This window comes from Eptesicus fuscus, chromosome 17, assembly GCF_027574615.1.
Source record: "Eptesicus fuscus isolate TK198812 chromosome 17, DD_ASM_mEF_20220401, whole genome shotgun sequence".
Classification (NCBI taxonomy): domain Eukaryota; kingdom Metazoa; phylum Chordata; class Mammalia; order Chiroptera; family Vespertilionidae; genus Eptesicus; species Eptesicus fuscus.
Window position 1 is genome coordinate 45,456,187 of NC_072489.1, and position 27,586 is coordinate 45,483,772.

At 45.2% G+C, this 27,586-nt stretch overlaps 1 protein-coding gene, 1 long non-coding RNA gene and 1 other non-coding gene across 4 annotated transcripts in view; 2 read left to right on the top strand and 1 right to left on the bottom strand.

Annotated features, from left to right (window-relative positions):
• Nucleotides 1-22,315, bottom strand: part of COL17A1 (collagen type XVII alpha 1 chain) — a 48,509-nt gene extending 26,194 nt beyond the window's left edge. Inside the window, exons 1-14 of the mRNA XM_054729309.1 lie at nucleotides 22,156-22,315; nucleotides 16,835-16,897; nucleotides 15,813-15,857; nucleotides 14,687-14,791; nucleotides 12,231-12,362; nucleotides 9,444-9,491; nucleotides 8,480-8,515; nucleotides 7,384-7,431; nucleotides 5,821-5,958; nucleotides 4,392-4,550; nucleotides 3,464-3,535; nucleotides 2,135-2,206; nucleotides 1,311-1,379; nucleotides 153-314 (exon numbers count right to left, since the gene is read on the bottom strand). Of these exons, the coding sequence (XP_054585284.1) occupies nucleotides 153-314; nucleotides 1,311-1,379; nucleotides 2,135-2,206; nucleotides 3,464-3,535; nucleotides 4,392-4,550; nucleotides 5,821-5,958; nucleotides 7,384-7,431; nucleotides 8,480-8,515; nucleotides 9,444-9,491; nucleotides 12,231-12,362; nucleotides 14,687-14,791; nucleotides 15,813-15,857; nucleotides 16,835-16,886 (1,138 nt within the window). The 5' untranslated portion in view covers nucleotides 16,887-16,897; nucleotides 22,156-22,315. The remainder of the gene's footprint in view (nucleotides 1-152; nucleotides 315-1,310; nucleotides 1,380-2,134; nucleotides 2,207-3,463; nucleotides 3,536-4,391; nucleotides 4,551-5,820; nucleotides 5,959-7,383; nucleotides 7,432-8,479; nucleotides 8,516-9,443; nucleotides 9,492-12,230; nucleotides 12,363-14,686; nucleotides 14,792-15,812; nucleotides 15,858-16,834; nucleotides 16,898-22,155) is intronic.
• On the top strand, nucleotides 17,872-25,355 carry LOC114232500 (uncharacterized). 2 transcript variants are annotated; one of them, XR_008558824.1, is made up of 3 exons: nucleotides 17,872-17,912; nucleotides 22,586-22,797; nucleotides 25,023-25,355. It is a non-coding gene; the product is annotated as an uncharacterized LOC114232500 (long non-coding RNA). The 2 variants fall into 2 exon arrangements; XR_008558823.1 differs by lacking the exon at nucleotides 17,872-17,912 and having other exon boundaries at nucleotides 22,546-22,797.
• A 1,582-nt stretch (nucleotides 25,356-26,937) lies between these two features.
• On the top strand, nucleotides 26,938-27,041 carry LOC114232560 (U6 spliceosomal RNA). The gene has a single exon (XR_003618633.2). It is a non-coding gene; the product is annotated as a U6 spliceosomal RNA (small nuclear RNA).
• The last annotated feature ends 545 nt before the right edge of the window (nucleotides 27,042-27,586 follow it).

Genomic DNA, 27,586 nt, shown 5'->3' on the forward strand with positions numbered 1-27,586 from the left:
TAGGAGCACCCTGGTTAGGCAGGCAGTTTTTCATTTGACTGGATGACTGTGCTTTCACTATTAAAACATCTCAAACCACCTTGCTAGGACATGGGGTCTCCCACACTGTCTGCCTTTCTTCTGACACCTGAGTCCCTTGGGCTCCCACGTACTTGAAGCGATGCTGGCGGGGGAGGCAGTAAAGACCTTCCCACTGTCCTTGTTCATGATCAGCAGCTCCATCTCCTTCTTGGCAGGCATGTTATCTTTCTCCAGGATCAGGAACTTACAGTCCTTGTGTAAGAGCTCATCATTCTGGACACTCGTGGTACAGGCTAGAGAGGAAGAGGTGGGTGAGGAGGAAGGAAAAGGTACCAGGAGGAGGTGGAGGGAGGAATGACCAGAAGAGGAAGGAGAAGGAAAAGGGGAGGGGAGGAAAAGAGAGATTAGTGGGTGTGTCCAAGGGTCTCTGGTCTCCCTGACAGTGGCTGCTAAGAAGCATCTTAGGGACCAAAGACAACCTCCCTTGCTTCACAGGGTCTGGTTGTGAGGAGGCTGGGTCCATGTCAGAAGTACTGGAGGGCTGGCTGATGGGCAGCCTCCCACCTGGATGCTATAGGATCTCTACTGAATGGACAAAAGTCCCTTTCTCAGACAGGCCCTTCTTTAACCTGGTGGTTCATTTCTATCCTTTAGGTCTCAGGTGTTAGCGCCCTGGGGGTTTTTCCTGACCACCCCGTCTAATATACACACATTCCTTTTTCTACTCTTTCACCTATTTCTTTCCTTCAAGTTATCTTGCCTACTTGTTTATCTGTCTCCACTGCAACTGTCAGGCTGGTGGGCAGGAACCTAGCCTGCCTTGTTCATTCTGTGGTCCAGGCACTTAGAACAGCATCCAGAAGGAAACACCCAGGATCAGAGCAATGGATGAAACGGCCGACCCTGTGCGGTGAGCCCAAGTCGATAACGAGTCTACAGAAAGTAGGGAGGCTGTGGCAGCTTTGACCGGCTCCTTGGTTCTTGCCATGGGTGACATGTAACAGGAGCAGGCCAGGGGCTTCCAGACAAAGGTGGGAGCTGGAGTGTAAGTGTCTGACCCTAGGCAGGTGTGGAGGGTGAAGCTTCCTGCCTCCCTTGGACAGAAAGGTCAAGGTGAGGTCAGGGAGCTGCTGATCTCTGCTCATTTCTGGAAGTAACCGAGAGGCCCATTTGGGACCTTAGACCACCAGAGGGTTATGTCCCCTCCTCCCATATGCTAAGTGTCACCAAGGAGCAATTCTCCCGGTACTGCAGCCTGCCCCTCCCTGGCAGCTGGGGACAGCACTCACCGGCAGAGGTGGACACGCCAGTGCTCACAACGGCAGGGCTCTGGGGTATGTTTTTCTTCATCCCGTATGCTGCAAGAGAGGAACCACTGAGGGAGTGGGACCAGCCCTGGCAGCCTCCCCACGTGAGAGGAAGATAATAATAATGAATAATAATTATGAGTGAATAATGAGCATGAAGAATAAGGAATAATGCAATCAGCTCTCCAGCCATGGGGGCAGCAATGAGAGCTTAGATGGAACTTTCTTTGGTATAATTCCCATCCTTCTAGAACAGTTCTAAAGGCTACCTCCTCCATGAAGTCCTGCTAGATCCTCCCACATCACCTTCCCTTCTGAACTCCTACAACCCTAAGACCTGCTCTGCACAGTTTGATTCATGTTATCTTATAGAATCCCCCAATAGTTTCATGTTTATTACACTTTTTACTCCAACTAAACAGTAAGCAAATTGAGGGCCAGGGCTGAGGCTCATGCCTCTTCTGTCCACCCTCCCTCAGGTGTGCACAAGGAGTAAACCATAAAATTAGCCAGATGATTGATTTGCAGTGGCAGTGGGCAGTCAGGGACAGCAATGAATCACAGGGCTACACAGGTGACACCCCACAGTAACAATCCCCCGGGTTTTCACATGTCTGATCCAGCAAATGATCGAGGTTGGCATCTCTAGGTTGGGAGCGGGGGCTGTTTCTTTGGTGGGAAAGGTCGATTGATTTTTTAGGGACATCTTAGTCCCTCGGATGCAGTTGTTGAAAGGGAAATTGTGAGTTATACCTGCAAAGAAGCATTACTTCCCAGCCCCTAAGCTCCAAGCCTCAGCTACTGACCTGTGGAGGTGGTGGCCATGCCATGGGACAGGGCGGATGAGCTGGGGGCCAGATTGTTCTGCATGCCAAACACTGTGAAAGGAATTGAAGAAAGGTGAGCGCAGGTGCAGAGAGGAGGGTCCTCAGCTTAAGGCAGCTCCACCCCCGGCACCCCAACACCACTTTCATGATACATAAATGCCTTTGCATATGAGAGATTCCCAAATTTTCTCAGTGCTCACATTCTAAGTGACACAGCAATTTTTTTATGCCCCACCTCCTCATCTTGGGCTAAAAGTTACGAATAGTTCCATTTATTGAATACTTAGGTCTACACAGCTTACAGTGGTAGTTCACACAGGGTCTGACATTTCATGTATTCAAAATACCCTTGGAATGGAAAAACACCCCCAAGTTCCCTGTTCCCTACAGCACCCTAGGGTGCCTTGGTGCACAGTATGGGAACTGTGGGCATAGGATACAGACACAAGGGGGCCGAAGGCATAGACTTGGCAGAGACCTCGTTTTCTCTTGAACTCTTCCTTCTGACTCAAACACATCAAGCTCGTTCACCCCTAGTCTGATTTCAAAGCCGAAGCTCACTCCTCCCTAGTTAACGCTTTCTCTTATTCCATCCTGTATAGTGTTTGGAGTACAAGATTGTGGATTTAATATCTTCAGTCAGGACTTGGCTAAACAGAATAGCAAAGGCAGAAGAAATGAAGCCTGAACCTGGTGTCTTCTGGGTTTGGTGGGATGCTAGTCAATTGGAGGTGTTGAAATCAGAGATATGCCGGTCAAGTAAATACGGAGGCCCACATCATTATGTTAATTAGTCATGACGCCACAAGGAGAAGGCACATTCCTTTAAAAAAAGAGGTGGCTGGTAACCTACACTCAGGCTGTTGCAATGTATGTGGAAATAGAGTCAATAAATTTGAGCTCCCAATGACCTACCGTATTTATAAAAAGACCTGAAGTAAGAGCTTTCTAACTGTACAATGTTGTGGTTTTCTTTTTTGTTTGTTTGTTTGTTGTATCTGAAATGTCCTAAGCCAGGCCTCACTTAGCTTCTTTCCTCCCATTTCTCCACCTCTCAGAGAAAACATGTAAGTGAAGTCTCCGGCCCCTCCGCCCTTAGACCTCTCCCTTGGGGATTGAGCTGTCTCTGACCTCGGGCAGCCCCCGGGCCACTGCCTCTGTGTTGGTGTATATGCAGGAATGTCCTCATGCTCCAGGGCAGAAAGGACATCTTCTCTAGAAACCATAGATTTTCCTCACCAGGAAGGAGCATGCATATAATTAAAGCAAACCACCTGGAAAAGGCGGTGGAAGCTGGCGAGCACTGACCTGAGGAGCAGGTGCTGATTCCGGGGTGCAGAGTAGGGGAGCAGGATGCCATGTTGTTTGGAACTCCAAAGACTGCAGGGGAGAGGGAGGGCTGGTGAGAGGGACGTCCAGCCCAGAACAGGGGGTGCCCCAAAAGCTCCAGAATTAACAGGTTGCATTTTTATATTTTGTTAAATTTGTTTTTCAGAAAATCGTAGGCACTTGCCTTGCAGCAGAGAACCATACATTGGTCTCTGGTTTGCACCTTAGATCATAGCCAAGGGGTGGTCAAAGGTTGGTTGGGCCTCAGGTGGACATTGGCTCTGGACAAAGCCCACATGTTAGTGACCATTTTACAGAAAAGGAACTTGGCCTGGCCAGTTTTGCTCAGTGGTTGAGGATTGACCCAGGAACCAAGAGGTCACGGGTTTGATTCCCTGGTCAGGGCACATGCCTGGTTTTGGGCTCGATCCCCATTAGGGGGCGTGCAGGAGGCAGCTGATGGATGATGTTTCTCTCTCATCCACATTTCTATTTCTCTATCCCTCTCCCTTCCTCTCTCTCTAAAAATAAATAGAGATTAAAAAAAAAAAAAAGAATAAGAAACGGAACTTGAAACCCAGAGACGGTAAATAACTAGCTCAAGGTCACACAGCTAATGCACATGAAGTGAAACCAGGTTCCTTGCATCTGCTTTCGTGTTTTATTCCCACTGCATTTTTTCTGACGCCCTGTGGAATATAGTTCTTTTTATAGCGGACCCACCCAAAGAAACACCTTGGAGACTGAAAGGAAATGAAATTCCAGTGGAAAAACCTTGGGATGTTTGGCCACAGAAAGCCCCTCTAGCAAGCCTTGGGGACGGTGGACACCAGCAGGGTCTTTCAGCTCCAGGTAAAGGTGAGGAGGGCTCAGGGGTGGGAGGGCACGTGCACTGCGCATCACATACCTGATCCTGAAGAATAGGCATTGGTGTTGAGGAGGGACGAGCTGTGGGTGGTCATGTTGTTGTGATAGGTCCCCATGGAGGACCCTGCCGGCAAGGTGGAGGACCACATGTGGGAGGGAAGGTTGGCATCCAGGATGGTTGCATCATAGGTGCCGGACACTGGAAACAGACAGATAGACAGACACCCCAGTGAGAGACAAACCAGAACTCTGTGCTGGGGTGACCCAGTTGGCTCTGTTTGCTGGGACTTTCCTGGTTTAGCCCTGAAGGTCCCACATCCCAGCAACCTCTTGGTCCAGGGCAAACTAGGGCCGTTGGTTATCCCAGTTCTGTCTGAAGCCTCGGAGCTGCTGCAACCTTATCCCTTGGGTTAGACATTCTTGCTGGCTCTTGATGAAATTTGAAGTAGGTAAATTTTGCTTTGGGGTTGCCCATTTCTCCTTCTAAGCTCCCCTCCCCCCCGCCACCTCCTCTGAGCGGTTCCCACCAATATTCTCATTCTCTATTTGTTCCTGTCTCCACCTTCAAAGATACCAGGGAGCAGCGAGTGAGGCCCCATAGCAAATACCCACAGAATTCCAGGCACACAGCAAGCACAGGCAGGGAGCCCGCACTTCCGAGGCCACCCCGCATGGATGACAGCCTTTTCTGGTTAAACTTTCCTTGCCAAGGAGACCCAAAGGCACTCTGCCCCCAAGAAGGGGTTTTGGTGCTTCAAATCTGAAGCCAATTCGGCCTATTCCTTCTATGAGAGGGAGCTAGCCCCATAGGTCATAACGTGCTCTGAGGTTTCGGTTGTATTAAAAAATAAAAGAAAGATCACAATCTCAAGGTTTCTCCCCCCTCCCCCAAGTAGCAAATGACAGGAAAGCTCCATTCACATCCTAGCAGAACTGGCTTCTTTCCTCATCTCCCTCCGAGGATCTCCTCATTCCTCTTTCTGCCTCCCACAGAACCCACCTTATACGTGGTAGGCACGTGATATATGAATGCTGAACAACCCTCATACCATCTGACTACGATCTCTTGGTTATCTGACTCCCCCCAGAGGCCCTCACCTCCACGAGGGCAATGACTGTGTCTGTCTTGTTCATTGCCTTTCCTCAGTGCCTGGTGCTTGGCATGGAGGAGGCAAATAATAAACATTCACTGAATGAATGCATCAATGAAAGAAAACATGACAACTCCCCAATATTCTTCATTTGGGGAACCTGGCCAACACATTCCCAGGAGATGTTAAGAACCTCCTGGAGAAAATCTGTAGGATGTAGAGCCTGACTCAGCAGGCCCCTGGGATGGTTGACCAGCCCACATTTTCATGCTGCATACAGGGCAGTGCTTTGCTGTAGTCTGGAGGGCCTGCCAGGGTATGACTGAATACCACCTTGTTCCCTTCCCTCCACGCAGCAGCCCGGGATGTGGGGCTCACCTGACTGGGAGCTCACGGTTTTGGTCTCCACAGTGCCTTTCTTGGGGATGGGGAGTGTGTTGGAGGAATTCCGGGTGGGACTCGCGCTTGCTGATCGGCTTCCCTTGACCAAACGTTTAACTTCATCCAATTCCGTCCCTGTAGAAAAATCCCCACGTTCTCCATTAGGCCCAGGATTATTTCCCAAGTCCGGCTGCAGTGAGAGTTACATTTATGGCGTCCTGAACACTAGGGAGGATGGCATCTACTTTGCATGCTGGGACATTTTTGGTTAGCCTTATAATTTTTGCATTTTGTCAATTTATAGCACTTATTAACCTGGCACTTTGTAATATTAATGGCCTCATAAATATAGTGCCTCTACAAGGAGGTCAAAGTCGTCGGTAGATATTTCCTAATTATACCTCATCAGACACCACAGGGATGACTCTGTGGCTGAAAGACAATGTCATCCTGGGTCAAGGGAAATTTACACCCAGGGCAGTTAGAGAACCAGGCCCCTTGAAACAAATGGTTCAGTCGTGATTTCAACCCCTGCTCAGGACACCTCAGGTGTCGGGTCCCTGACCTTGTATGCTCTGCAGTGTCAAAGGGATTTGTGGCCCATAACTCCTAAACATTATGCTGTTTTTGTGTGAGTTGATTTCAAGCCCGTCTGGCTGGTATTATTTGTAGCAAGGCGATCTAGTGGAGCAGGCTCCCTGTGCTTCCCACATGGCAAACAGGAGAGGAGGGAGGAGGGGGAGGCATGGTGCAAGGGCAATGCATAAAAGGAGACAGATTTGCAGACAACACCTGCTGGAGGACCACCCAGGACCCCCTCCCCTGAGATCCCCATCTTATGGACTCAGCACCCCTAAGCCTAGAAGGGCTCAGGCGAGATAGCATCAGGCCTAGAGGCAGATTCCTGGACCCCAGGCACTGAGCTCTTTGGGCAAGTACCCATCTCTGATTCCTGAGCCACCCACCCAGCTCTTCCTCCTCCTACTCTACTCGGCTCCTGTCCTAACAGTTGGGCTCATTTCAAAATGTCAAATAACCTCTAATAAGAACAAAAGAAGTCTAACACAGTCAGCAGACAGAGATGGGGAATCCCTAACATTTGAGATCAAGTTCAAACTCTCACACTCTACTCCTGACCTTCTCTAATCTAACCATCCCCTGAGGGCCCCGCCTGCTGCTTTTCCTTCAGCCACACTGAAGCTTTCTCCAAAGTCTCATCATATGGTCCTCAAATGTCTCTGCCAGCTCATCCCATGGAGCCTAACTGATCCAGCCTTCAGTCTCTCTTCAAGTGACACTAACCCAGGAAGGCTTCCCAGGACCCCTGCTCCTTCCACTCCCTGAGCTGTCCTAGTTGGTGGTTGACTGTCTCCCCGTTAGTCTGTGAACAACAGAATAACAGGGACTGTGACTTACTCAGCTCCTTCCCCGCTTGCCCCTGCACCTAGCACAGGATCTCTCTCACAGAAGGCCCTCAAAGACATTTAATGATTGAGTGACACACACACACAGCCCTGGATTCCTGGGCCCTTTCTTTTCAGCAAGACAGTGCTCACTTACATCGGGTAGATGGGGATGCACTCTGCAGTCGCACTCGGATTTCACTCTCTGTAGGAGGAAAGGGAAGGAGACGGCTGTGAGTGAAGGAACTTGGGTCACAGTGCCTGACACTGAGCTCTGAGCAGTGGATACACCTTTGGGCTGCTTTGAGATCTGTGTCCTGGGAACAGGACACCCAGGTATACCCAGGACGAATGTCCTTTCTCTACACCCCAGCCGCCCGGAGATGCTCTGATGAAACCCCAGGCTGAAGAGGGCTGCTCCATCACAGTCATCAATGACCCACCCCTTTCCAGTCACCCGTTTCCCAGTTGCCAGAACCACGCTGCTCTCCTGCCTCCAGGATCTCTCAGGCAGTAGCGAGAGGATTCTAAAACCTAGGATGTTTACTTAGCCATTTTGGCCTCTTCAGAAATGGAGAGGGCGGAAAGCGGGTAGTTTAACATCATTAGTTTCAGGTGGAAGACTGGCATCTTTCCACTATCAGCCTCAAGCTGTGGTTGGTTGGTGTGTTCCTAACTTTTCAAGTCTAGGCTGGTCATCGAGAACTCCCAAAGCCTACGAAGAATTCTGCCTTCTGCGTGGGCCTGACACCTGCTCCTCACCAGGTTCAATAAGGGCAGCTTGCCCGGGATCACGTTTCCCGCTTACAGCCTTATCCACGGGCAGATGTGGAGAGTGCAAAACTGTCACAAAACCCTTTGTCCCCAGGGATGATTGGGAAAAGAAGGGCTTTTGCTCAGTTTTGATGCATAAAGGCATTCACAGCACCTCGTTAAAGTCAACCAGGAGACTAGAAGTGAAACAAGATGTAGCGCCGGCATCTTCAGACAATCCACAGCAGAACCAACCACTGTGGTTACCATGCGTTTTAATTCCTGTCTCCACGTGCTTGTTAGATTACCATCAAATCTGCCCTTCCCCTCCTGGTGGAGCCAGCAAAAGATTCCCCGGAGGCTGTAGGCCCCTTGAGGGTAGAACCAGGCCTCATCTATTCTTCTGCGCTCCTCCCATTTCCTGGCTCAAAGCTGGACACGTTAAATGCTCAGAAAATACTTGTTGATTGAACTGAATTGAACCCACAGATAGAGCTCACCTCGTGTCTGGCTGCGTCCTCTGGTTGCAGAAGATGCTGAGAAACAAACAAACAAAAAGTTAGATAAGAGGTGGTATGCTAAATATTTTTGATGTGGGGGTAGACCTATTTGGGTTGGGGGAAGAGCTGGTTTTCACAGTATGGCGTCCTTATGGATAGTGGATGTTTAATAAATGAAGACCATGAAGCCAAAAGGCAGAGAAAGTTTTGCAAGGCCCCAGTGCCTTTAAGGAGTTAAGGTAGCTAAATGAATGTCAAGTTAGCTCACACTTAGAGTGTTAAGTTAGCTGAGGTAATCCATTTAGGAGCATGATCCATTTGGACTAGCTCACTACACACTGATCAAATGTATCAAAAGGCTGCCAGATCTTTTCTTTATTTTTGTTTGTTTTGTTTTGTTAGAGATTGCTTTGGTTTCCTCACTGAAAGCAAACAAATAAAATCATAACCACTTTATAATCAATGACCATATCAATTCATATGCACAGTGAGAACCTGAGAACATGGATGAAAGACTTAAGGCCAGAAGATACTTGGGTTTCACTTGTCCCACCATGTGCCTCTTAGGCGCCTGCTATGGTGGAAGTGCTGGGATGTTTGGCATGTGTGTGTTCTGACCCCCACTCCTCTTTGCTGGGAGGTCTCTGTGGAAGGAAATAAATCCTACAATTGTTGCTTGGCCTTAGGGCTTATCTGTCCACGCCTGAGCTTTGTATGAATAGCTTGCTATTTCGGTAGCCTCACAAGCAAAGGCTGCAACAACCCCCATAAATGTTTTAGGATGAAAAGCAAGGAAAAAACAGGTCTGCAGAGGTTAACCTCTTTTAGGAGAATCCATTTAACTCACGATGTTCCTTCCCCCTACCACCCCCCTCCCGTACCCCACCCCCCCCACCCCCCCACCCCCGGCCCTTTTCCAGTGCCTCATTTGACCATTTCTTCAGGAAATAAGGAAGGGACATACCAAATTCCTTCCGAGGGTACTCCGGAGAAGAGTTGCCACTGGAGCTCCCTGGAGAGAGGACAAAACACTCAGTACAGGCACGCCTCGCTTTATTGCGCTTCACAGGGGTTGGCGTTTTCTACAAATTGGAGGCAAGACCCTCCACCAGCAAAAGGATTACGACTTGCTTCATTGCAATACTTGTTTTATTGAGGTGGCCTGGCCTGGAACCAAACTCGCAATATCTCTGAGGTCTGCCTGTACCAATGATCACTTGAACCCAAACAGCTTCCGAGAGGGTGCTGCCGGGTACCCCTTTATGAGCCTTGCGGCCTGCCTGTTCAGGACAACAGGTGCTCTTCAGCGAGCTCCTGACTTACACCTGCTTTGCCTATCGGACATGGCTGGGGCCCTTCAATCCGGTCCCTGGGCTACTTCAGTGGGGCAAGGATTGAACAAAGGAAGGTAAGAGCCTTTTTTGTTTTCACTTCCTCAACTGTTTGCCCCATGCCAGTGCTGGTGAAGGTGGCCTGGCCCTGGTCAGGTAGATATGCTGTTATCTAGGGTGTCCCTGACCTTGTGAAGGTCATCCTGAGTGTGGACCCTGTGAAAATGAAGGTACCAGCCCCTGCATAGGCCCAACACCAGAAAGCACTGTGGTGACACCATCCTCTTAGCCTGGATTTGGGGCTCCCCAAGACTCTGGCAGTTCTGGGTCTTTTAAAAAAAAAATATATATATATATTTTATTGATTTCAGAGAGAAGGAAGAGGGGGAGAGAGATAGAAACATCAATGATGAGAGAGAATCATTGATCAGCTGCCTCTTGCAAGCCCCCTACTGGGGATGGAGCCCACAACCCGGGCATGTGCCCTTGACCGGAATAGAACCTGGGACCCTTCAGTTCGCAGGCCGACGCTCTATCCACTGTGCCAAACCGGCTAGGGCCAATTCTGGGTCTTAAGTCAGTTACTGGGGATACCCATCCCTAATCCTGCTTCTCCAGTCACTATTAGACCCATTTGCTGCCTGGCTTGTGTGTTTTCCACTAAACCTGCTTCTGCAGATCACCAGACTCCAGTAACCTCCTCCTGCCTTCTCCTTCTTGTCCCTGAGCACTTTCTTGTACTGACTTCAATGATGCCGCCTGTACCTGGTCTCCTGCTCCCCTCAAAGTATCTTCTTCCTCTGTATCCCCGGCTCTTCTTCTCTTTCTTCCCAAAAGTTTACCTTTCTTTGCTCTCTGCTGCTTTTTATACTCTCTTCCTCAGCCAGCTCCTTCAGTTTTCCACCTTCCACTAACATCTCTTGGTGAATGACTCCAAATGGGGTGTCTGGCCCTGACTTCTTCCATGAGCTGAAGTCCTATGAGTCCCTCTACCTGCTTGGTACCCCCACCTGAAAGCCCTGCCAGTAGTTCTATTTAAAGACCAAATAACTGAACTCATCTGCGTGAACTCCCTGCTGTAATTGTTGGCACCAACATGAACCCAATCACCGGTGTTTCAAATTTCAGCAGAATCACTAACTCCTTTTTCTTCTGTTAAAATAAAAAACAAAGGGAGACCAGCCTTAAAAATCTCCTGAACAGACAAAACTAGATGAATCTTTCAAGCAAAGCGTAGTTTAGCTAATTTTGAAAGATGAACTAAGTCGCCTCTTGCTCATGCCTCTGAAAGTCATAAGCAAAACTGAAACTGTTTCCCAAGGTTAATATGAGGTAGCTACTGACCAATTCCCTATCACTTAAGGGAATTCTAACAGTATAATCAGTCACCATGAAAAATAAACTACATAAGCTGCTTTGTAACTGTACAACCTGGAGCCTCATTCCATGTTTGGTTTGAGTGCTCTCAACGTGCAAACTGTCTTTTTGGTGTGCACACAATACACTTTTACTAACTAGTATTTTAGTGATTCGTTGGTTTTACTTCTGTAATTTCTGAACTTTTGACACTCCCCCTTTCCCAACATTTAATCAATTGTCAAACTGGTCAATTTCCCTTCTGCAATGCCTCTCCCCTCCAGCTCCTCCTCTCCTCTCCCACTGCCACCACCCTAGTCCCAGCCAAGTTTTCCCTTCCCTGGACTATTGAGCACAGTCTAACATGTCACCAATTTCAACATATTTCCTCCCTATTTTTCCTGCATGTGGCTTTCACAGTGCTAGTCCTGGACCTCAAATATGATCGACTCTTTTGCTCAAAAATCTCTGTGGCTTCTCACTATATACAGAATAAAGTCCAAACATCTTAGCCTGGCACTGGCGCTGAGTCCCTCAAGCCCTCCCTCTTACCTAAGCACCACGGGCCTGACTCTGCTGCCTGTCCTTGCTGTGCTGCTGCTCCCGCAGCCTGGAGCACCCATCTCTCCACCTCCGGGTATCAAACTCTTACACATCATGAAGGCCCAGCTCACAGGCACCTTCCCTATAGACACTTTCCTGGAGACTCAGCTTGAAATGATAATTGCCTTGTACTTTGTATCATGGTTTTTATCTGTCGTCTTAACTTGTCTATTAGACTATAGATTCCTTGAAGACAAGATCCATTTAAGCGTCTGATTCATTTAAGCCCCCCTCAAAGCATTCTGCATGGTGTCAAACACATGGTAGATATGTGATAAAATACCACATGAGAAAATGACTAAATGAATGAACGAACGAAGGGGCAATGTCAGTTCTTAAAAGAAATGAAGGAAGAGTGGAGAGAAAGGTGAGGGGGCAGGGCAGGCCCAGGTGAATACAGGTGCCAGTTCTTCAAAGGATGAGTGAAGTTACTGGGAAGAGAGTGGTTCTCTCTCTCATACCTTCGTATGTTCCATGGCGGGTGATGTGAGTTTTCCTTTCAAAGGTTGAGCCTGGTGAGTTGGGCAGAGTGGAGGCAGGTGAATGAGCCCTCCTGTAACTGGAGGTGGAGGCATTGCCTCGGGTGCTTCCACCTGCAAACCAGAAAGAGTGTCAGTCCTCATAGCACTTCAGCAGATTGGCAGCCAGTTACCTTAACTACGTACACCAGGCTGCTCCGAATGAAAGAGGGCCCCACGGAGGGGCCAGAGGACATCAGCACTGAAAGGCTCCACCCCACATTCCCTCGGGTGCTCAGAAATGGGGGTAGCGTCATTGTTCCTGCCCTTCCTCCCCAAGCTGGGGGTCCTTGGTGCACATAGCTGCAGTGTATGGAAATGGAGGGGCTTCGGCAGCATTGTTCTTGAAGACCTGGCACTAATCTGAGCTCACTGCTGGAGAGACTAGAACATAATCCCATGTGGAAGGTTCCTCAACAGATGAGGGCAGGTGCTTCTCATGGCCAGCCTGACCATTTGCCTGTCTTGGGTCTTTTTTAAAAATAATACATTTTTTATTGATTTCAGAGAGGAAGGGAGAGGGAAATAGAAACATCAATGATGAGAGAGAGAATCATTGATCAGCTGCCTCCTGAATGCCCCCTGCTGGGGATTGAGCACCCCAGGCATGTGCCCTGACTGGGAATCGAACTGCGACCTCCTGGTTCATAGGTCGATGCCCAACCACTGAGCTACACCGGCCAGGCTTGGGTCTTCTTTTTTAGTGTCACTCCAAGATTTTAAAAATGAATTGGTGGGCTATGTGTGTGCTTGCTTTTCCCCTTAGCCTTGTTTTGTTTTCCTTAGATTGAAAGCTACCATGAAAGAGTGGTTCATGAGGAACAATAGGACGATGTTGGGTGCTTGCCCAGTGGAAACTCACAGGGTGTGGGATCAGATTCCCTGTGCACAGTGACCCAGTCCTTCAGTTTCTTTAGTGGTTATTAATTAATTAATTAATTGTATTAATTAATTAATTAATTTAGTTGTTGTTAATTCAAATTGTAAACCCTCAGAAGTACACACCCTTCTCTAAAGGAGATGGCTTAAAGAGTGATTCAGGGGGGAAGAAGGCACCTCCCCATGAAGCCTCCTTAATTAATCATCGTCTCTAATAAAAGGGTAATATGCAAATTAACTATCACTCTGCTACACAAGCCACACCCACCAGCCAAGCCACGCCCACCAGCCAATCAGGGCAAGTATGCAAATTAACCCCAGCCAAGATGGCTACTATTGGGTTTCCCCGGCAACAGAAGAAGCCAAGCTTTTCACCCACTCTGGCTGGGCCCAGGCCTCCACTCAAGGATACAAAGTTTCAATTATAGAAGGTAAACAAATCCAAGTGGCAGCCATGGATCCAGCAGGAGGCTTGGCTCCACTCCAGGCTACAAAGTTTCAATTGTAGAAGGTAAATAAATTCCAGATACCAGGGCCTCAGCTTGGGTTGCCAGGGGCGTGGCTGGCCTGCAAACCACCACAGGCCCCTCGCCCAAGCCGACGCCCCAAGGGAACCCCACCCTGATCCAGGACACCCTTCAGGGCAAACCAGCTGGCCCCCACCCGTGCACCAGGCCTCTATCCTCCTATCTAATAAAAGAGTAATATGCAGATTGACCATCAATCCAACACACAATATGGATGCCCCCATGTGGACACAAGATGGCCACCACAAGATGGCCAGCAGGGGAGGGCAGTTGGGAGGCACCAGGCCTGCAAGGGAGAGCAGTTGGAGGCAATCAACCCTGCAGGGGATGGCAGTTAGGGGTGACCAGGCTGGCAGAGGAGGAAAGTTGGGGGCAAACAGGCTGGCAGGGGAGCAGTTAGACATCAATCAGGCTGGCATTGGAGTGGTTAGGGGGTGATCAGGCTGGCAGGCAGAAGCGATTTAGGGGCAATCAGGAAGGCAGGCAGGTGAGCAGTTGGGAGCCAGCAGTCCTGGATTGTAAGAGGGATGTCTGACTGCCCATTTAGGCCCGATCCAAGGGTTTGAAAGCTACCATGAAAGAGTGGTTCATGAGGAAGGGAGAGGGAGATAGAAAGAGTGGTTCAGAGAGGAAGGGAGAAGGAGATAGAAAGGGATCTATCCAAGGGATCGGGCCTAATCGGGCAGTCGGACATCCCTCTAGGGGTCCCAGATTGGAGAGGGTGCAGGCTGGGCTGAGGGACACTCCCCCTCCGTGCACGAATTTCATGCACCGGGCCTCTAGTTGTTATTTATATTAGGGAAATAATTAAAGTTGACCCCATTTTAGGTTGGCATCAAATGCAGATGATGTGAAAGTCTCACTTTTTCTGGATTCGGTGTCATTTACATACTCTTTGGGTCATTTGGATGAGTTTGGCCCCTCTCCTTGCAGGACTCAATCTCTCCCAGCCAGCTCTTCCCCCACCCTCACCCCCCACCAGCAGGCACTTACTTGAGTTTATGTAGCCGCTGCTGCCATGGGTCAGGCTCTGTTTCTCCAGCCGGCTCCCTCCACTGAGGGAGCCTGTTTTAGCATAGCCATTGGTGGTCCCCCCTTCTGCAGAAACAAGGAGCAGGTGATCATTTATGGGTGAAGTCAGCCCAGAGGGCCCCTCATCCCTTGCCCCTTGGAAGCCTTCCCTAGCTTCTCAACCATGACCCTCTTGGCTTGGGCTCCCTTTCCCATCTACAGTGCAAGCTGCCAGGCTCTCATTTCATTTGTTTCTGATACAAATGTTAAAAGCAAATACTCCACCCGATTTAAAAGGAGCTTCTGGGAGGAGCATAGCAAGTCGTTTATTAGGAAAATCTAAATATTAGAAAAGGTAGTGAATGATGAAAAAGCTCCTTGAGGCCAAGATCTGGGCTGGGCTTGCTTTTTTCAAAGGCCTGGTCAGTGCCCCGGGCATGCAGCCCCTAGAATTGTTGGAGGGAGTGGTAACAGCTCTTGTGTTGCTAGTTTCCCATCCGGCAGCCCATCATACTCCAACCTCCCATGTTGATGGGTGGTATTTCCACACTCCTCCACCTCTGTGTGCCAGGCTTCCTGGGAGGGGCAGGAGTAACTTTAGGGCTCAGACCTCCATTACAGCATCTACTACACATAAAGACCTCCGGAGGAAAATGTAGACTCAAACAGAAACCTCACTGGTGGTTCCCTGCTCCCACCCCATGCTCAGGTGGGATAATAATAGTATTGTCAATATTTCAGTTTCCAGATCAGGCAATTCTATAGAGATTGAAAGTAGATTTGTGGTTTTCAGGAACTGGAGAGAGAATGGGGAGCGGCTACAAATTGCCATGAGGTTTCCTTTGGGCAGGATGGAAATGTTTTAAAATTTGATAGTTGCAATGGCTGCACAACTCTAAATATCCTAACAACCATTGAATTATACACCCCAAACTGGTGAATTTTATGGATACGAATTGATGTCAATATAACTGTAAAGAAAAAGGAGATTTCAGGTATTTTGGATTTGCTCTACTGGAGCGTGAGTGCCGCTGGGAAAGGTTAGAGGCGGAGTCTCTAACCTTCACACATGACTCACTGAGAAGAAGCTCTGGAGACAGTCACTTACTTGGCGGTAAGGATGTGAGTCTCGTAGTCACTGTTTCGGTGACAACTAGGAAAAGACAAGGAAAAGATCAGCTCTTATGTAAGGCACTGAAATCCCTGTAGTTCGGCAAGGTCTCATCTGTCATAGGCTCAGTGAATTAAATTCAGTTCCACAGAGATTTTTGTATATTATGTGATAAGGTATGTGATCTTTCTCACTATACACGAAAATATGTACAATAACAATGAAGTTTAGTGTCCCTGGGAAATACGTTTATATCCCTTTGGAACCAAAACGAGGTAGCTATCCATGGATTTGAAAAATGAGTTGTCATGGCATCAATATCACTCGTTTAACTATTAGATCCAGTCCAGGCCTGGATTAGCCTTTGAAGGAGGACCAGACCTCAAGTCACTCTCGAGTGTCTTAAGTCACACTCTTTCACTGCACTGCCCCTTCCAAATGGTCACCCAGTCCAGCTGGGGCCCGTGCATCATCCTGGCTGATTTCACTGTGAAGTGGATAATTACCTTGCCTTTTAAAAATAAATCTGAGGGTGTCTCAAGGACATCATAATTCATTCTAAAATCTCCAGGAGCATTCCTGGGGAGGCGTAGCCCTGCCTTATCCCATCCACACTCCAGGACTATATCCCTAAATAAGGAAATGGTTAAACACACGATAGCAAATTCATTCAACAGAATAATATTATGCAACCATTAAAAATGCTGATTATGAAAATTATTCATCAAAATGGCAGTTTTCATCTTCGAAGAAAAAGCAGGACACATTTTTATTACAAGTATGTTAAAATAAAAATAAGCAAAAGGAATCTCATGGGAAGGAATAGTTTTTTTTTAGAAATACCTTTAAAATGATAGTTTCTTTAAAAAGCCAAAAAAAAAAAAAACCACACCCTAAATACAAAAAAGAAAAAAATAGGAAAAAAATGATACAGTAGTTAATGCTGGAACTAGGGATGAATTATTTACTCTTTCCAAATTTTAATCACTTTGGTAATGACATATATATCATGCTCTTACTTCTTTCAGTGACTTCGGCGCCATCGCGCTTGCTTTTCTTGGTCACATCCATACCATAGCCACCTGTGGAAAAAGCCAGAAACCATAAACAACCATACCTCTTACTATCACTTTTTTAAAAAAGTATATTTTTATTGATTTCAAAGAGGAAGGAAGAGAGAGAGAGAGATAGAAACATCAATGATGAGAGAGAATAACTGATCGGCTGCCTCCTGCACACCCCCTACTGGGGATCGAGCCCACAACCCAGGCATGTGTCCTGACTGGATATCGAACCATGACCTCCTGGTTCATAGGTGAATGCTCAACTATGGAGCCATGCCAATCAGGCTTACTATCATTTTTTCTAATCATAGGTCCCTACTATTCAAGCTGAGAACCTAAAACTCGATTCCTGGAATTCAAAGCCTAATTCTTTCATGTGCACATTTTTTATGAGTCATCCCTTGTGATTCGTGTATCATTTATAATAGCAAGTAATTTAATAGTTTCAATTTTGATTCTATTCCTTGTACTGAGATCTTATTTTTCAGAATCTAAATGAGCAGGCTGCCTGCCGCCTGCTGGGCATTAATACAGAGATGATGTGCTGCCCGGACCTCTGACTAGAATACTTCCCTTCTTTGTCAAACAAATAGCTGAAGGATATCTACCTGTCAAAGCACTTAGTGCTTCCAGCTAACTCATTTTGATGTGCCCCATAATGTTCAATCTTCTATATGAAGTCCTATGAATGTAAGACATTTATGCTTTATTATTTAGAGTTCGGGTGTGAGAATGATGTTTGATGGATTGAAATCAGGATAATAATCATGATAATGGTCATACTTGTATGGAACTTTACACTTTTAACAATTTGAAACTTTCTCTTTATAACAAATTAGCACTAGTGTGCTTTTTTTGCAGACATAACTAGAAAAATAATATGAAGAAAGCATGTGTAAAATCTATTGAAATATGTAAGAATATAAAATATTCATACATGCTAGTTATGCTCCCCCTTTGTGGTTACCCTGATTCTGGAAAGGAAAATCATTGAGATCTTGTCCATTGTGTCCTGGAGTGTGGATGGGATAAGGTAAGGCTAACATCAAGGGGTGGGTTGGGGTGGGGCTCAGGCCTAAACATGCATGATTATATAGCCCAACTGAGCTCTTGTGGCTGTAGATCCCAGTTTCAGGTTCTGGAAAAACTTGAAATCTGGCTTTCCTTGGTCTTCTTCCCCTACACTCCCAACCTTTCCTTCCTCCCAGATTATTTTTTGGATAAAGTTCGAATTGGATTCTAGAATTCTGGGGCAAGCCACTTCTGCCCAGGACACCCCTTGCTTGAAGATTTCTGCTTTCAAGCTTTTTTCCTTGCCTGTTGACTTTAGTGCCTAATACCATCATACTTTTACATGCCCAAAAAACTGTTTTAATTTCTTTTTAAAATCAGAAGGAAAAATGGACACACTCCAACCTGGATTACCTTATTCCAATGCAGTTATAAAATAAATACAATTTTTAAGGTTTTTTATTTTTTAACGGAGGAAGGGGTCCCAAAGGCAAAAGTGTCTAGGACCCATGAAAGTCATAATTAACCCTGAGTGACTTCCCACCTTGAAAAGCAAGACCACATGCAACCACCTGGTAGAGTTAACCAAGATCGGCACAGCTAGCTTCAGGGCTGGGTTGAATGTGCCAACTTCTTGCTCATCGAAGTTTTTTAAACGCAGCTCTAGGCAAGGAATGAAGCATCATGGAAAAACTCCGAGGTGGATCTGAGAAGCCACAGAAGGCCTTTTTGTAGGTATGTGCCCCAAAGCCTAGAGGAGGGGCCCATAAACAGTTTAACAAGGGAATCCAGCCTCTCTGGAAGGCCAGACCTGGCCTGTGACTCTCTGCATCCCAGCAATAACCTGTATGATTTTGTCATGCAAACCTACATATAACTGGATATCCTCTTTGAAATCCTTTGTTTAAGCATTAATTGCTTTGGTATCTCTGAAGCCCCTCTCCGCTTTAAAAAAAAAAAAGGTCATTAGCTGTGAACCATTTTGTAGATTAAACATTCAAATGCACTTGGCTGCCGATGGGTGCACCTAGGATGGCACCTGAATCCATAGGAAACATTATCCTGAAAGGCACTGTTTATAACAATCCATGGAAACTTTTACTTCCCACAAATGATTGCTTATTTTAATCCTTTAATTAAAGTTGCTGCCAGCAACTATAACTTTGGCATGGGATGGGTTTATTCCACTTGTGGCCATCAAGGCAGGCTGATGACCTTTTTTAAAAAAAAAAAACTTAAAAAAATATATTTTATTGATTTTTTTTTTCAGAGAGGAAGGGAGAGGGATAGAGAGTTAGAAACATCGATCAGCTGCCTCCTGCACACCCCCTACTGGGGATGTGCCCACAACCAAGGTACATGCCCTTGACTGGAATCGAACCTGGGACCCTTCAGTCTGCAGGCTGATGCTCTATCCATTGAGCCAAACCGGCCAGGGCAGGCTGATGACCTTTTGGTAAGAGTTGAAGTGTCTAACTAGCAAAACAGGCAAGTGTTTTCTTGTTGTTTCTATACCCAGAAAAATAACAGACTTTCCCCGCCCCTCCGTCTTTTTCTTAAATCCTAATTACGGAGCCCTGAGATCTGCAGCAAAAAGCCAAGGGTTTCCCAACTTCCAGAGACATCGTACTAAGAAATCAGATGCCCTTCTTCAGAGTCTGGGGTGCGAGGGCACATACCTACAAAAAGACCTTCTGTGGCTTCTCAGATCCACCTGGGAGTTTTGCCAGGATACTTCATTCCTTGCCTAGAGCTGGGATAGAATGTGGCCTAGGTGGGTGCAGGATGGCCCCCTAGCCTCTCTCTCAGCCTGAAGCCCTTCCAATGTGTGTCCCATGGCCAAACAGAAAGATTTCTTGGGCCTGAAATGTACAAGATGGAACTCTGTTGACTTTGCCAAAATTTTCCCAGACTGGTAGTCTGAAGTGGCAGGAATGTGTTGGGAGATGGATTCCTTTAAACCAAATGTGAGAGGAAACTTTCTGTAAGTGGGTTGGTTATCAAATGGAAAACGAGGGGTTGAGGCACAAACCTAGACTGGGATCATCCTGTGGGATCTACAGTATTTCCACAAGACTTCCTTTTTAAACATTTTAAGTGCCTATGGATTTAAAAAGCATAAATAACAGTAGGGAAAGGAAATTACATGCCTAGGCACAAGCCCAATCCTGTCTTTCTGAGCAGTGCACTCTCCTCCAAAAACACTACTTAATGGAAACACAGTCGAGTAGAATAATTTTTAACTTCTTGGATGTTTGGGCCGCTTCACCAGAACTAAGGATGAGCAGTCACTCAAGTTCTTAATTTCAAAAGTATGCTAATTTCCATCTATAGTTCTAAGGGGGCTGCTTTGTGGTTATTTCATAGTTAATGCTCTGTTGAACTGATCCCATGCCATTTTCTGATGCAAAAAAAAAAAAAATGCAATTTCAAAATCATTTTTCTACTTCTTTGAGTTTTTTCTTTTCACTTCATTTAAATGATGTCACATCCACCTAAAACTAGTCCAATGATGATGAGGTGTAACACACACACACACACACACACACACACACACACACACAAAAGCAAGGATAGTAATAGAAAACCACAGCATAGACCTCATCTTATTCTAATGGCTCATTAAACACCTTGGTCTTTGATACAAAGAAAGGAATAAAGAAGCAAAATGTTTTTCTCTCTATTTTCTATTTTAATAATAAATGTCCCTATACTCTGCTAAGGTATCACAAGCCTGTTTTCTTTTTATAGCTATTACTCCAATCTCTGTACACTTTAATACAAAACAACAACAAAATGGCCAAAGTGTAAGAAAACCACCCTCTAGCTTTGATCAGTAGACATAGAGGAACCAAGCAGTTTGACAGCAAAGAAAACCAATGCCCTGGGGTGGATTGCCTCCAAGCTTTTGTCTTTAGCCCAGCAAGGGGTTGGCCCACTTGCAATATTTGGCGTCTTCGGATTTTCAGAGCTTGGGAGTGGGGAAGCTTGGGCACCAGCTTTGTGATTATGCTGCTTGTTTACAGCCATGTTTGGTTAAACCCTACTGCTGTTAATAACAACAAATGAGCCAAACCAGGCAAACACAGATTTCTTTGGGTCAGGCGTCATTTAAGAATGTGGTCAGTTCTCAGGTCAGATTGGTTTCACTAAAATAAGGAGTTTCTATCTAAGCTTAAATCAGAACTGTTCCCTTTAGCTTTCCCCGTGTCAACTCTGCCCAGATTTTTGGGGTGTTTTGAAGGGGCTGAGAGTAAAGCAGGCCCCTCTGATTCTCTGAAGGGGCTGGCCGCCTGCTTTAGTTTAGCTGTGACTTAGCTCTGTGCTTTAGCTCTAAGAGGTGGGTAGGAACTATCCTGCTTTTTCAAATGAAACTCTTTATAACATTTCACTACATTTTATGGACAGAACAAATCCAACCAGCAGGCTACTGATGAACTGCTTCTCAAAAGAGGTGGTGTGCCAGAGGCTTTGCTTATACTTCAGAAAGTGAAGTAGTAATTTGTCAGTTAGTAGTTCATGTGGTCCAGTGGGACTCCTAAGCCGGTAATTCTCACCCCAAAATGACTTTGGGGGCCCAAATTGGCCAGTTAAAGTATGAACACACTCAATTTTTTTTTTTTTTGTTCTACATTTGACTCCAGGAAATTCCTGGATTAATTATATCATTGTAGATATTTCACGTTACTTTAGATTAGGCAAGTAGTAATTTTAGAGTGTGATAAACAACAATGTTCCTTCAGCTTAACCAGAACCTGGCAGCACAGAGGCCTGGGCAGCACATCAGCTCTTAGTGCTCAGGGGCTGCTTCCCGAAGGCTCCCCTTACCCCCACTTCACCTCTGCTGTCAGGGGAGAGAGGGAAAGAGAGGGAGTGGGGAGAATGAGAGAGAACGAGAGAGAGGTTGAGAGAGAAGAAATCATAAACTCTTATCATATTCTAAATAAAACAACTTAACATAGGCCATTTTATAACACTGAAAATAACACAAAAAATTCTGGCAATAGAGCCCAGTGTATCTTAATTAGCCTTTTTCTTCTCTTTACCACTGATGCATCTTTCTTGTTGATCCTTTAAAAGACTTATCCTAAGCAGAATGCATAAACCAAAGTCATCACTATGATCAGTTAATCACTTCAATGAGAACACTTGAAACTCAACAACTTTATCTTATTTTTGACAACAAACATTTAAGTTCTAAATGGCAAATCTCAAATCAAAGTCTCAGGCAAAGGGAGAAAAGTCAAAGTCTTCCTGTTACTCACCTCGTTTGAGATTTTGAAGGAATGGGAAACAACTTTGAATAAATCCCCCCTCTCTCTTCCCCTGATGTTTTCTTCTAGACGTTTGCAGTTCCCACTTTTTTTATCCAGACCCAGCCAAGGTGTGTTAAAGCTGAGTGATCTTTCAGAAATGTTCACTTCTTCTCCCCCCCTTGTTTCTTTCAGTCCTTTGCTCCCAGACAAGTCCCGACAAAGGTGTGTCGTGGTTTACAGCGTTACTCCACCCTCCCAATTATCTGACACTTGCGGGATTTAAAAAAAAAAAATCTGCCTCCAGGAATCAAACTTTATAGGAGGCAGAAATTTTCTCCTACCTGTTTAGGAGGATTAACCATTTCTGGGCCGATGGGGGAAAATGGAACAAAGGTCAGTGTAGAGGAAATTCCCTTGTTTTACTTCTTACCTTCTTTAGCCAGAGAACTGCCACAACTTGGTATTCCCCTTCCTCACTGCCATGGAATACGCAAAAGCCCAATATGCATGATCCGTGGTGTAGCTGGGCATGTGGTGGCCTGCGGTCAAGTCGTCTGAGCCCCAGAAGAACTGTGAAGTTGGCAGGATTGATGTTTGGGACCTCTTTCCCCATTCTGACCCAATCCAGGTCAAGTCCACCTGGAAGAAATAGTAGGTGAACTAATTTTGAATAAGATGTTAGTGACAGAAAATGTGAAGCAATTGGTGGAATGGGGATTCATATTTTTAAAATAAGGCAACCTGATATAGTGATGCTGACTCCAAAGAGTGACATGCTAGTCACAGGATTTAGGCATGTAGCCACCTAAATAATGGAGAGAGGTACTGTTGGGGAGGGTTAAGGATCTTCTTGTTCCTCAAATCAGCAACTGCATAGTCTCCATACACCTGGGTGGACTCCCAGAGGCCCTGCCATTTCAGGTGTATTCCGTGGGACCCTTGGACTTCCCTCGAGGGCCAATTTGCACCAATCTAGATAATTTTTATGATTATCTGAAGAGCATCTGGCTTTCCAGGACCCCTAAAGACTAGCTGAGACTCTTGGAGTAGGTAATATGGGAAGTCTGAACTTAGAACTCACTCAGGCTTCTTTGGAGCCATAGCACCTTCTTGGGACCCAATGTCAGTTTTGGATTCTCAATTCTGAGGCATCATTCTAAGATCCTGGAGGGGAGCCATGGAATTCCTTTAGCAGAACACCAATGCATGTCTGCACCCTGCTATGTACAGACATGCATTGAAGGGTTTGAATACCACTTGTGGGGTTCTCTCTCCAACGCTCCCAATATTCTGCTTGGAGTCACACATTTCAGAACCCTTCCAATGTCCCAGAATGTGACACTACTGGGTTCTTGCTTTCTGGGATGTTCCTGCCTTCCCCAAGTAAATACTTACTCAACATGTCTGCTGTCAGTCTCAGAGGAGAAGAGCCCTGAAAAATCTGGAAGACAGACAGTATGAAATTGACACAACCCTGCATCATTCATTCACTTATTTATTAATTCATAAATTGAACAAAAATATATTCGCTCCTGCTTGGAACCAGACATTGAACTATATGCTGAGAGTTCAGTGGTGAAGCATACACATGTCCTCTGTCATTAGGGAGTTCACAGCCTAGTGGAGTAAGATCGGCCTTAAACAATGGAATACTCTATCGGACGGCCATAACAAAAATCCTGGTGGCTTAAACAACAGAAATTATTTTTTCTCCCAGTTCTGGAGGTGGGAAGTCCAAGATCAAAATGTCAGTGGGTTTGGTTTCTCCTGAGGCCTCTCTCCTTGGCTTGCCGATGGCTATCTTCTTGCTGGGTCCTCACACGGCCTTTTCTGTGTGTGTGTGTGTGCACCCCTGGCGTCTCTCTTTATATATATCCTAATCGCCTCTTCTTATAAGGACACCAGTCAGATTGATTAAGGCCCATCTTCACAGCCTCAGTTTAACTCAATTACTTCTTTAAGGGCCATGTCCCCAAACACTGTCACATTCTAAGGTACTGGCGGTTGGGCTTTGATATTTGAACCTGGGGGGGGGGGGACATAATTTATAACAAATTATGTACACAACACATAATTATGTACCAATATACATTCAGAATGTGATAGCTATTATGAAGAAAGCATTATGAATACTATGAGAAAGCAAAAGAGGAGACATAATCTTGAGGGATGTAAGAAAAAGCCCTGCAAAGGAAGTGACATTACTAGTAAACAGATAGATGAAGGTGGAATAGAGATTACACAGGTGAAAGGAGGGATTCTAGAACCTAGATAGGGAAAAGAGTATTTGAGAAGGTTCTGAAGTGGAAGAAGCCTGGTCAGTTTGAGGAACAGTGATGACAATACATTTAAGTGCACCAAGTGAAGGGAGAGTGCTATTGGAAGAGAAGCTGGAGAGAGGCAGGAGATAGATCATACAGTCTCAAAGGCCATGGTAGGAAGGTGGTTTTGGTATTTGGTAAATGTTCTTAAACTGGCATTTGGGAACAACTCTATATAGGCACTGTATGAATGTTTGGATGATTAAGAAAGAAGAGAGCCTAACCAGTGTGGCTCAGTGGTTGAGCATCAACCTATGAACTAGGAGGTCATGATTCCATTCCCCATCAGGGCACATTCCCTGGTTGCAGGCTTGATCCCCAGTGGGGGGCATGCAGGAGGCAGCCAATCAAAGAGTCTCTCTCATCACTGATATTTCTACCTCTCTCCCTTCCTCTCTTAAATCAATAAAAACATATTTTTTTTAAAAAAAAAAGGAGAAGAGAGATTGGAACTAATGTTTTCTAAAGTCTATTATGTGTCAGACATTTTACATACATTATCTTACTTAATCCCTACAGCAACCCTAAGAGGTATGTATTATTTTTATTTTATAGGTGAGAAAAGTGGAATTCAGAGAAACTGAGTAACCGGGCCAAAGATCTTACATCTAATAAGTGGCTCCAGAGAGGGAAGAGGGACTGGAAAAGGAGCTAAATGATTGATCATGCCTACATGATGAAGCCGCCGTAAAAATCCCAACAGTGTGGGGTTCAGAGAGCTCCCAGGTTGGTGAATACGTCCACAGACTGGGAGGGTGACACACCCCAACTCCATGAGGCATGAAGCTCCTGTGCTCAGCACCCTCCCAGATCTCACCCTATGTACCTCTTCATCTGGCTGTTCATCTGTATCTTTTATTTTATCCTCTAATAAATTAGTAAATGTAAGTAAGAGTTCCCCTGAGTTCTGTGAACTGTTTAAGCAAATAATTGAATCCAAGGGGGAGCGGGTTATGGGAACCTCCAACGTATAGCCCAATAAGACAGAAGTTGTGGGTAACCTGGGGCCCTACAACTTGTGATTGGCATCTAAAGTCTCATGGGACTGAGCCTTTAACCAGAGGGATCTGACACTATTACCAGGTAGATAGTGTCTGAAAAGTTAAATGTAGTACACCTAGCTAGTGTCATGGAGAATTGCTTGGTGTCACATTGTGGGAACCCCCAACCCATCATGTCTGGTGTCAGAAGTATTGTGAGTATGGTAGTAGTGTGAGAGTAAAGAAAGACACAGGAGGAGGACTAGGAGATGTTTTTCTATACAGTGCAGAGACTATATTCCACTTAACCTTTGAACCCTCATTTCCCACTGCCTGTGTATTATTAAGACTTAAGTTTGCCCCCAGCTTGAACTGAAAGGAGACAGGTAATATCAAAACAGAACTGGCTGAGGGCAAATGATAACTTAAATAAGAACTAAAACCATCTGAACAATGGAGATATTTTCAATCAACAGCATTATGGTGTTAGTATACTTTATAGATGATTCTAGATAAAAATCTGTATTAGATGCTGGCAACCATAAACCGATCAATTATTCAATTCATATAACTACTATATAAAACCAACCATTGGAATCAGCATGGCTGTTTTTCTCCTCCTGTTGGATTCCTGTAATAACTAATATTCGAGTATATACTATATGTACTGATTATATTCTATACATATTATATTCTAGTTACTCAAGTTTCATAGTTTACTGTGCTTGGCAAAATTATTTCCAATAAGACATATCTTGGTACATGTGGTGAAAGAAACCTTATGTTCATTCGACATTCATATGTTAAGTTTCTGCCATATCCTGGTACTAGGGAATTGTCTTTTAAATGTTTCAAATTAGCCAGAAAGCAACAAAATTCTTACTAAAATTAAGGAACAGAGTCAGATTTAGGAGAAAGCAATGACTAAGACACCGGAAAGGTGTTTCTTGCTCCATTTGGACCTATGTTTAATGAGTCACATTTAATCAATTTTTGATGGAGCAGCAAGAAAATTTCCTTAAGAGGCAACCAGAAAAATATTCATCCTCCCAAAATTATCTACTGACTTTTAAGTTGGGGAGAAAAGATGTCTGTTTACGTGTAGCCCAGACTGACACCTGGTACCAGACTCTCATTGCTTGCTGAGCACTGTGAGTACAGGTATACCCCATTTCCTGTGGCTGATGAGTTTCTGAAAAACTGGATGTGTAAATCTGGTTTTTGGTGACTAGGGTGGATGTTTTTGTCAAATGACTATTCATTAACCTCATTAACCTTTGTGAACACAGAATTTTCTGTATTTGTTTGGTTTAAAGGAATGTACCCTGTAGATGGATTTCTCCCTATTCCGTGACCATCTACTATAAGATTATTATGATAGTGATTTGTTTTTAATCAAATGTTCATCAAGGGATCCTAGAGCTTTGAGACACATTTGCCTTGCACTCCTAAGAGACAATAAGAAGCGAAGTTCACTAAAGGAGAAAATAGTGCTTGCTTTGACAGCACATACACTAAAATTGGAATAATACAGAAAAGATAAGCATGACCCCTGCACAAGGAGAACATTCAAATTCATAAGCATTTCATTTAAAAAAGGAGGAAATGATTTTATAATTAGTGAGATAATTCCACTATCTACAATAGTTGATTCAGCTTTTTTTGTTGGACAAAAAAAAATAAAATAAAATAAATTCACTGATTTTTAAAAAAAAGTTGAATTCCTGTGTATTAAAATAAAGAGAATATGATTATTGGTTGCAGGTTGCTACAACATTTCTAAGGCTAGAAGCCCGTATTTCCTCCTAGCTTTCTCTTTGGTTAGCATGTGCTCTTAGATAATAAGCAATTATAACAATAACATATGTCACAATTATGGAGCATTTGGCTTTTGGAAGGCTGCAGCTGAGAAATAGTACCAAGTCCTGCCCTTCATACATGGGTATAAGGTCTTCATTAGCTTTTCTTGTTTATAATGGTTCTTAAATTGTTTCTGCTGCCTTTATGATAATAACAATGCACTCTGGTTTCCTTTCTTCCATTTCCAATTTCAAATCTATTCATTTATTTATCCATTCAAAACTCATGCATATTTGTTGAATGAGTAAACAAATATCCATTGAGGTCTACCATGAACAT